This window comes from Megalops cyprinoides, chromosome 7 (genome assembly GCF_013368585.1).
Source record: "Megalops cyprinoides isolate fMegCyp1 chromosome 7, fMegCyp1.pri, whole genome shotgun sequence".
NCBI classification, from domain to species: domain Eukaryota; kingdom Metazoa; phylum Chordata; class Actinopteri; order Elopiformes; family Megalopidae; genus Megalops; species Megalops cyprinoides.
In genome coordinates, this window is record NC_050589.1 from 21,581,284 (window position 1) to 21,591,936 (window position 10,653).

At 44.1% G+C, this 10,653-nt stretch overlaps 1 protein-coding gene across 1 annotated transcript; it reads right to left on the reverse strand.

Annotated features, from left to right (window-relative positions):
• Positions 1–285: 285 nt before the first annotated feature.
• Positions 286–10,645, reverse strand: zgc:136971 (S9 family peptidase). Its single transcript, XM_036533118.1, has 22 exons — positions 10,572–10,645; positions 9,872–10,001; positions 9,398–9,524; positions 8,798–8,885; positions 7,940–8,015; positions 7,651–7,811; positions 7,166–7,303; positions 6,709–6,800; positions 6,564–6,601; positions 6,323–6,444; positions 6,063–6,123; positions 5,733–5,824; positions 5,492–5,543; positions 5,057–5,145; positions 4,075–4,213; positions 3,757–3,840; positions 3,404–3,484; positions 3,159–3,247; positions 2,691–2,884; positions 1,992–2,094; positions 1,785–1,891; positions 286–935 (listed from the first exon to the last, which is right to left on the reverse strand). The coding sequence occupies exons 1-22, from the start codon at positions 10,581–10,583 to the stop codon at positions 827–829; spliced, it is 2,184 nt and encodes a 727-aa protein (XP_036389011.1). The 5' UTR covers positions 10,584–10,645; the 3' UTR covers positions 286–826.
• Between the last annotated feature and the right edge of the window lie 8 nt (positions 10,646–10,653).

A 10,653-nucleotide genomic window follows, 5' to 3' on the forward strand; every position in this document is an offset into this window, starting at 1 on the left:
TAGAAAAGATCCAACCACCACAGCACCAACACAGAGGTGAGGGATTTCTCTGACATCTCCTATGCATGGATGCCGTGCAATGACGTAGCAGAGATGTAAGTGTTTTATCTCAGATGAACCTTACCTGTTCAGTATGGGTAAACGGTTTATCTGAGTAGAATCTCAATTGCTGTAAAGATGTAAGCAGTGTATCAGAGTTCATACCAGTTAAGAAAGAGTAATTTTGCAACTGGAAAGACACACAACAGAAGCATGTACATCTCAACAGTATCAGAGAAGGCTTGTTTTATTAGCCAAACAAATGTCTGGTTACAGTAAATTAATTGACAACCCACAGTCTCCAGGCAAAGCAGAAATGCATGATCCAACACTGCCCTCTGCTGCGCATTCGGAATGGTGCTACAGTACTCAGATCATCCCACCTGTATCATACTGAAGTGTCCAGTTCATTTACCATTACATGCAGAAACAGAATGATGCTAAAAAAAAAAAAAAAATCAACGAGATGTTCAATTTTTGAGCCACACCTTGCGCTAATGCTTTACCTGAAGCGCACAGTTGGCGACTGAATGACAATTTCATAATCATTTATAACACCTGACCTAAGAATCCATAAACGTTAACTGCACATGATAAAAGCTTTGTCATTGTTTCAACCAGCAAAGCTTTTCCCACTGCTGATGTTTTGAACATTTACGAATATATTATGTCAAGCGTTAAGAGGCATTATGGGGGCATTACATAAATACATCCCAATGGCACCTTTTAAGTTAAGGGTTACCTCTCTGCGGGAACCTCTCCATCCCTAAACAAGCCTTTGGGAGTCTCAGAGCAGATCCAAGTGTTGCAGGAACCACAGAACCACGTTGAGGAAGCAGTCGGCCTGTGTGTCCACTCGTGACAGGGAGTGACCGTCCTCCGCAAACCACAGCAATCTGCATGAGGGTAAGCAGAAACCTGCATGAACAGCAAAGCAAACACGCGGGCAAACCGAGTGTCTCAGCGCTGGCAGACACAGCGCCTGAGAATGGCACCAGTCAGACCCCTGCATGTACGCGCATGTGTGTTTATTCCTGCGCTGAAGGCCTGTTGACAGTGCGGTGACAGAGTGGTACAACATTGTGGTAATTCTGTGGACACTGGCAGTCCACAGCAATGCAGGGGTTTTCAGACAGAGCTCCACAAATGCCTCCGCAGCCCTGAGCAACAGTGAAGAAAATGATGTCGGGCAGTGATGTTATGTTATAATCTTGTATCTTAACTTGCTGGTTGATGACATGTGTACTGGTTTTGTTTGCAATGATGTTGTATTTGATTAGCAGTTTCTTAAACAGGAACAAAAGCATACATTGTGGTCTTTTGACCAACCCACTGTTAAAAGGCAAACTACATTTTAATACCATAAGCCATAGGATATCCCATCTGATTTCAGGAAAATGGGTTTAACTACAGGTGTGATTTTGCAAGGTTTGAAGAGAGTAACATCAGGACATTACAGTGGCCAGCATAGAGCCCTGACCTCAACCTGATGGAACATCTTTGGGATGAAATGGAATGCAGAATTAGAGCAAGACATCAGTATTCCACCACACACTGAGGAAGTCATTAACGCCAAAGAAGGGTCAACAAGCTGTTAATTTCTTGGAATAAAGAACTGCTAGTCATAACTACCCGTGTCCAATGAATTTTTGGTAATATACTGTACAGCTACAAATGGCCTTTGGCATCGTGTTCCTGAGACATACTGGGGACTGTACACCCCTCATGGCAATTCCAGCACTGACCTGACGGGGGAGCTTCGGCTCTTAAGTGCACGGTACAGCTCCAGACCTTGGTGTGGGGACACCCTTTTGTCTTTGCCTCCCAACATGAGGAGCACTGGAGTTCTGATCTGCAAACAACACATAGAAACAAAGATGTCTGCACTCCCCAGACAAACGCCCTGCTCACGCCTGCAGAGAGGGTGTCACAGAGGGAGCGCGTATGCTCACCTGGGAGGCGTGGGCGATGGGAGACAGGTGGAACATGGTGGTCAGAGCATCCGGACTGGGCAACCGGTCCAAAGAGTACTGGAGCCCCACTGAAGAGTACCGCCTGTTCCATAGAACAATTATCATTGTAAAAAAACACGAATGCTCCTGTCTCTTTGGGCACTGGTACACCCAAGTTCACTTGCAAGTGATTGAGAGGGTGCACTTTTTCGTTAACCATTTATTTTGCTTTAGGTTTGATTTATTTTAGACAAGTTAAATGTAACTCAACATTAATTTAATTCAATATGAAGTCTACTTTCTTTGTTTAGTCCTCTTCAGTTGCTTTTGGTTCACTTGCAGCTCACCTGCAGTTCTTTGTAGAATGTACAGGTGTAATGGTGAATGCACACTCCCTACAAGCTGTGGTTGTGCTTTTACTAACTAAATGCAGTAGAAATGGAACATACTGAAAGAGTGTTGCATCTGTGTCCTTTTGGCAATTATTACTGAGCAACGCAGAAGGCAGGCAGCTGAAGCCAACTCAAATTCATCACTTCAGGACAGCATCCAATACCATTCAAAACTCATGTGTAGCTACAGATGAACCAAACTGTACTTCTATTTCAATGAAATCGTGAAATGAACTAGTCGCGAAAGTGCCCATCTTCTGTGCTTTAGTTTCAGGAGGGCACAGACTGGCACAGTGGGGTTCCTCACCAGTCAATGATGTCACTGGTGCCCAGCAGGGTGGCAGCGTTGATGACGGGGTTCCGGGCTGCGCATGCTCTGTAGAAGTCCGGGTACTGGCCAATCAGATGGCAGGCGAGAAAGCCACCATGAGAGCCGCCCATCACAGCCACTTTGGTTGGGTCAAGGGTCGCGTCATTCTGCAGAGTGGACAGCACTGCTCTCTTGGACACAAATGTGCATAAAAAAGACAAGTTACCTTTAGCTGTAACATAACATGCCTTACACCTCAGCTAAGATGGCATGGGGATATGTGAAGTCATTCATTTAATGGAATAAATAAGACTATGTTTGCAAACAAATGGGCACATCTATCCAAATTAAGCAGTAGGTCTGATTAAGATTAAGCCCACACTAGTTAAACTACAACTGACTTTGGGTGGTTCCAAGACTTAGACTTTGTGACTGAGTGCAACCGGGCCCAAAATCTCACAGCACCTGCACATCCTTAACATCCTGATTGCCGATGTTCCCAATGAGAGATAGGATGCTGTCCTGCCCAAACCCAGTGGATCCCCGATAGTTTACTGCCAAAAGAACAACCATATAATGTTTGGACAGGCAAAGAAGCCACTGTACTACATTAAATTTATCGGTACACACCAACAGAATCCGACCAGGGGAACGAACCCAGTCAATCAGAGAACTGCACTGAGTGAAATATAGTGGTGCTGCTCTCTTACCCATAAGCACAGCAAAGCCCACCCTGGCCAGAGCAGCAGAAGAGACATTCCACTCCGCTGAGAACTGGGAGTGCGGCCCACCTGCAAGGCAGAACAGAGCTTACTGCAGTGATTGTCTTGTTTATGTATTCCCTACCAAGCTGTCCCTTTTATATAATTAACGGATTGTGAATCAGCTAAGATCACTCAGGCTTTATTCATCCAAATGAGCAAAATTTTGATTTTTTTTTTTAAGATAATCTCCTTGGCTATTATCCAGTGAATAACATTTACGTAGGATGAACATTAAACAGTGCTGGTAAACTGTACTGCTGTCAAAAGTTAAAAACCAGACCAGATCACCCTCCTCTCACCATGGGCAAATACCACCAGAGGTACCTTTACCCCTGATCTGATGGCACGGGGTTTCACCAGCAGGGCCCCGAAATCCAGGCCAGCTGTCAGCAAAAAAGATAAAGTGAGAGGCTTTCCAACTGACCAACAGCTCCAAATATGCAATGTTCCATGCTCTATCCAATTAGATAAATGACAATACTGAAATAAAGTTATGCTTAAGAGAACAGAAACGCTCAAAACAAGCCACTAAAGAAACTCCTGCTCTGAAATATTACAGTTCAAACAAGCCGATTGTGCTGTGTGATCTGACGTGGTTGGCTGATGCTCTCTCTTACAGTATTCCATGTTCTCCTCTTGGGGTGTAGGGGTGATGTCCAGGGCCCTCCACTCCAGGAGTGGGATTTGGCGGGGCTCATCCAGAGGGGTCCAGGACACCCCAGCTTCACCCCCAGCAGGGGGCAAGAACCCAACTTTCTGAGGAACCCACAGGGAGGCAGGTATCAGACCTGCCACCCACTGCATACCACTGGCTTCATTTTTCAGAACTGGTGTTTGTGTAAGTAGTGGTGACATTCAAGAGCAACTCACACACACCTGCAGATTTTGCAGCCTTCTTCACAACAGTCATCCACAGCCACTGTTCACACATGCACTACACACTGTACTGTGCCAGAAACAGCTGCTGAATAAGTATTCACCAACATGGTGACAAACCAATGTAAATTGAGGGGTGTGATAGGAACACCTGACAAACCCAAATTATCCTTGGGATAGGAGCAAACTTTATTTGTTCCTATCACAACAAAGGACATAAAAATCAAAATATAGTTTCCATGCTATCACTGGCCAGCAGATGACAGAACTGAAGATAGACTAATTAACATGAAGAGTTTAGATTATTCTTTCATTTACAAATCCTTAATTTTTTTAGGAAATGTATTTATGTACATACATAACATGGGTTATACAGTGGCACGTACATCCAGCACAGTGAACAGTAAAGTTATTTAAAGGCAGTACTGAGCCACCTGAATGTTAAATATACATGAGTCCAATGAAAACTTTTGGTCATTATTTATTTATTAATCACTCTAGTAAGGGTGATCATCTTGAAATGTGTTTGGAACACTCAGCCAAACACTCTTCCTGCATCTATATTTCACACATTTGTTAAATTTTTAAATAAAACTTGAAATCTAGTGAGCCATAAATGTTATGATGATGACAAATGTTATAATGATGACAACAAGGTAAGGTATTGGCAGTTTTTCCCAAAACGACCCATAAGCCCTTTAAAGCAGCCCTTAAGATAATCACCAGGCATGGAGGACTGTTTGGTGCAGTACAGTTGACCACCATCAGGTCTCTTTCGATGGCCAGCAGCTTCCAGCTCCCAAACTCCTCATCTGAGAGAACCAGAAAGCAAATCTTACACTTTCAGTTTTGTACATTTCCAGCCTAATATTCATGAGCAAATACAAAGGAGGCAAAAAACTTCATTAGCAAGCTCTGAATTACTCTGAAAAGGCACATTTTATGTGTTCTTATAATTGCAAAAGAGTGAGCATTAAAAGTAGTACAAAGCAGAAGGCTCACTGCTCTGTAATAAGAGACAATGAGAGAATGCTTACAGCCTTGAGTGACACATGCGTGACTTTGCAGTGATCCCATGTTTGTGCTTTCCCCTCACAGTTTGGGTACAAACACCATGTGTGTTTCTGTTACTCACAAACTGAGACAGGAAGGACTTACGGTCAACAAGAGGCGTCACTTTTCTTGTGCATCTGTCCAGCACAAAGAGCCCCTGAACAAAACAAGAGACATCGAGACATCCAAGCAGATGGACAGACATGGAGAGAGTGAGGTGAAGAAACACGAAGACAAAGAATGCAGAGGTCAAATGAAAAAAAAAATTCTTTTCAACAGGATGACTGCTGAAAATTATTTTAAAAATACTATGACTGCCTTGTTTGTCAGACTCAAAGTACTGTACCTTCCAATTCCTCCTTGCACTGCTGAAGACCACCCTCTGACTATCTGCAGACCAGCACCGTGTGGGCAAGGCCTCATACACCCCAGCAAACTCTAATGGACAAAAGAAAAGCCTGGCTAGTTGCGCTTGTCAACTCTGTGACGTGCTCAACCTCAACCGGTCTTACAGACATCATTTCCTCCTGACAGTAAACGCATGGAATATGATCATATACTCCACTTCCCACTCTCTGCCCTCTTTTCAGAATGAAGTGCTGCCTCTGAGTTATTTGTCCATGTACAAGTCTGCCTACACGGTCCCATCCAGTCAATCGTACAGCAGGAGACATACCGTCCTCAGGCCTTTTGACTACATCCACCAGCAAAGAGGTCCTCTTAGTTTCCCAGTCATACTGTGGAGACAAAACAAGTGAGTGCAGTGTTAACCTCTACACAAAACACCTGTTGCCTCCCTGAGTGAATAAAAAATACTAACACCAAACAGTACATATACTCTAATCTGCATCTACACAATCTCCCCTAAACACACAAATATCCAGCCTGTGTGAGCTGTACACAGGAAATTATAGGGTGCTGTTATTCAGTGCTTACCAACTGCAGGCTGAGACACTGGTTGTGGGGCCCAAACACCTGGCCCTGGAGGTAGATGATGTAGCGCTTGTCAGGGCTAAGGCGAGGAGATGAGACCGCATTGGAGTCTGAGGACAGGCACTCTGTCCTCGGAGACCAAAAAGGGGCAGATCATTGGGAGAGGGTTAGGTAGTTATCAGCTGAAAAACAGAAAGTGCTTTTGTCATTTTTGACAGTAAATGTGAGAGCAACATATACTCACCACAGTTCCCTTCAAGGTCTACATGAAAGAGGGCAGATCTGAAATTAGACGAGAAGTTAAAGCTTGAATAAGGCATCTGAAGTGCAATTCATGGGATTATAATTGCACACATCTAGTGTTCCCCTCATCGCGCACCCCCGCTCACCTCCGGTTTGAACAGAACTTCAGGCCCAGTCGGAAAGGCTCGTGCCACCACCCCACAAACAGCACGCCCTCATCCTGCGGGGACCACAAAGCCTGACAGTGCAGGAAACAGGAGTTTACACTACATTACATTATTTACTTCCCTTAGCAGAGGCTCTTATCCAGGAAGACATTTTTACACTTCATACTTTCTCTAACCTGATAACTGCTAAATTACCACAGGTAAAGAGGCATGATCAAGGATACAACTTAAGTACTGAGCTACCAGAGATCTGAGCCCAAAACTCCACTTAAGAAGCTAGTTAGCTTTGAATGCCCTACTCTAACCAGTATACTACTCAACCTATTTCTCTGCTTTCTTACTCCAACACCAGCAGAGAACCTCTTTTGTCTGAGTTAGACATTACACACAGTGTGGCGAGGTGAGAGTCCTGCCACCAAACTGTGACAGTGCTCACCTGGCCTGGGGACACCTGTGCAGGGACGCCCTGCAGCACGGATACCGTGCACTTGTCTATGTCCACTACGCACAACACTGGGACGCTCTTATTGGACAGGCCCTCTCCCCAGTCCTCCCAGTACACATTTCGATCCTCCTACAAAGCAATCAGAAGGTGAACCAATGAGGGGGAGAATTAGGGATAGGGAAGGAGGGAGAGAAAGAGAGCCTCGATAGAAATGGTGGAGAAAGGGGGGTTAGCTGCTTTACTTCAAATATGTTTATCCCATGTGAGTGCAGTAACTCGAACACCATTAAAACTACCACATTACGTTTCCATCAATTAATAATGCTGCACTTGAGTCAAAACCTGACATCACGGCATATACCAGAGATGATCCTGTCAGACAGTCAGTTCCGAACGAAAATCCTAACACAGTATGTTCCTCTTCCTCTACGCATTAAATAATTTAGTTATAAATAAAACATATTTTCAAAAGGTACCTTCCTAGCTGTCAGCTCTTCTCCAGAATGACCTGCCCCTGCATCGTGACTGGATGGTCTGGGTTCTGAGACACCAGATGACTCTGCCTTAGGCCTCTTCCGCTCCGCGACATACAGCACTCTGCCCTCACAAGCAGACCAGGCCAGGCAGCCAAACTGAGCTGAAATACAGACAGGGACAAAGGCAGACAAGACACTTTAACAGACTCCAGAGAGGCTTTTCCAGCTAAAAAGGAGCACCTCCACAATGTGACTGCTTGATTTAACACTAGTGAAGTTTAGAGCCTACCGTCTTCATATACTCTTCCGTGTTTGTTTAAAGAAGTGAGGTCAAGGCTTTTTGTCATGCCATGCTTGTTCCATATCTGAAAAGGAGTACCAATAAACATGGAGTAAAGTGACGGCATACATTACATTACGTTACATATTCAAGTCACGCTTCTGTACTAGTTGCTCTTCCATACATGAGGCAACAAGAGGAAACGCCACAGAAACCTGGCACATTTCACTCGCCACCTTCCCTTTTCTTTGTGACCTGTTCAGGATGCTCATTAAAATGACAGACAGTTGGGCTCCCAAGTGGCTCAGTAAGTCAAGGCGCTGCTTCCAAGCACAGGCTGAGCTACAGCCAATTTCATCAGCTGACAATGACCAGGAGCCCGCAGGTATGGAACAAACAACTTCATTCTGCCAGGGTAGTGGTGGTCTTTGACTCACTCAGAGGACATCTGGGATATGTGCCTGTCCTCCTTTTTGATTTTTACTCTCTTGGTGCATGGTGGAACTTGTAGTGTGAAAAACAGTCACTGATGGCATGTGAGTGTGTCAGAGGATTGCACCAGCAGTACAGAGAATGTCATAGTGAGACCAGCCTATGTGCAATTATGTAACACCAGAAAGGGGAAAACAAAGCATGAAAAACACACTAAACAAATCAAATTGGTCATAGGCAACATTGTTATTAGCATATCACAACATGATTATGCACAGCTCCATTGTTAATTCAGCAGGCGCTAGGAGTCAAATTTCATAAAATCTGTATTAATACCCAAAAAGAAACATATTGCATCTAAATACTGCCTGCCTTGTAGAGGGTTATAACACTGAACAGATCTGACTGTAATAGCCTTGGAGTGTCCAGCCTTACCTCAAGGAACTGGTGTCCCTTGCCCTGACAACTGGTTTCTCTGACAACAGCCTTGAGTGTTCCAGAAGGAGAATGACTGCTGACCAATCTGAAATTGTGTCAGGAGGGGAAACATAGTCAGAACTTAATAGTCACTATGCATTTGCATTTACATGTATTCATTTGGCAGACGCTTTTATCCAAAGCGACTTATGAGTGAGGTCCTTCAGATATTTTATCATGCACACTTTCAGTTATCACAGAAAAAACATATGAACCTAGTTAATGTCATTTGCTTTATGTCACAAATCCTTACAATTACAGCATGACTGATATTCTGCTGGGATATTAGCAGCATTCATCTTAAGAACTTGGTTTCGGATGCAATGTTTTTCATACAAATAATCATCATCAGCATCAGGATGTGTATCAGTGGTAGTCATGTGAACTTCATTGATTATTTAACCAGTTAACATTACAGTACAAAAACTTCACTCATTAACCTACGGCTGCTTCATGCGTGCTGTTACTGAGCTACAGTGTGACACGCAGCGCATCACATGAGCACGTGAAACCCGCAATGAACAGGGGAAATGCGCTGTGGCATTGCAATGGTCTTACTCTCCCTGCACGTGGCTGCAGTGGCCAAGGGGCAGCACATGCTGCACTGTCCTACTGTCACACAGTAGGGTGTACTGCTTGCCGAATCGCAGCCTGTTTCCTCGATCCGTCTCATTCTGGCTCCACTCTGAAGCAGAAACGCAATGCAATGACACTGAGATTCCGACGAGACGAACTGTGAACCGTTTATACCACGGCAGAAGTGCACATTAGGTTTCAACTGGACGTCCCTCAAGGCCATGAATGGCCCCTGAACAATCTGGGAACAAATATGAACATAAAAATATGCTCACTTGTGATATCGCTGCTCTTCAACTAAATACAACATGCATTCTTGAGTACCTAACAAGTTAAGCATTTCATGCATTGACAAATTAATACGTGCGGTATATTTGTTGTAGATTTTTTAATGGTCTCTCGGACTCAAGAAAAACTTGACAGCTCGTCTTTAACGTCATCAGATAACGAGCCTACCTGTGAGTAGGCTGATGTATTTCGCCCCGCCGCTGGCTGATACTTCTGGACATACGGTAACTGAGCCGGGGGTGGGAAACTGGCTGTATTCTCTGAACGCTGCACTAATAGACTCGGGCTCCGTTTGCAGCTAAACATGAGATGTAGACATACCATTAGCTTGCTAACATTGGTCGCATCATGTATTCACTTATCGTTAGCCATTATGCATGACAAGACATGGTTAACGGATCCCGCTCACCCGCCTGATCACCATAGCTACCTAGCTTACTAAATGCATCTCGTCTCACTTAACAGCACACTGAAAATAACGCAGGAACGTTTGTAAAACGCATTTTCAAGTTTATGACTTTCATAGTTCAGAGACCATGCTACCAAAACCACAGGCATAAAAAAAAACTAGAAAACAGGTAACAGATATATATTCGTGAAATTAGTAAAAATACTGGGAAACGAACACGGACATTTTTGTTGATAGCTAAGTTAGCTAGCTGGATTGCTTGCAACCTACAGCTGCAAGCTAGGCTAGCAAAGAATAAACAAGCAATACATGTGTTCCGCCAAGTATCAAAACGTTTTGTGGTTCTTCTTAAACACGTAAACATAATAAGCCACGGTTATTTTTTTAAAAAATAAACTAAAAGCTTGTTGCCACATTTTGTCTAAGGTTCCTGTCGAACACGAGTATCGTTAGATTTACCAGGAACTCCATGCTTCCGAGAGGCGGCCTCTACCACTTGCCCAATCGCAGGGGGTTACTAGAACGAGAAGGGGCCGCGAGG

What these genes read in the sequence shown, in the direction of transcription:
- zgc:136971 (XM_036533118.1), bottom strand. An exon ending in AGTGTCTCAGCCTGCAGTTG is followed by an intron (nt 6,124 to 6,322) that starts GTAAGCACTGAA and finishes TTGTCTCCACAG; the next exon opens with TATGACTGGGAAACTAAGAG. An exon ending in AGTGACGCCTCTTGTTGACC is followed by an intron (nt 5,146 to 5,491) that starts GTAAGTCCTTCC and finishes TGGTTCTCTCAG; the next exon opens with ATGAGGAGTTTGGGAGCTGG.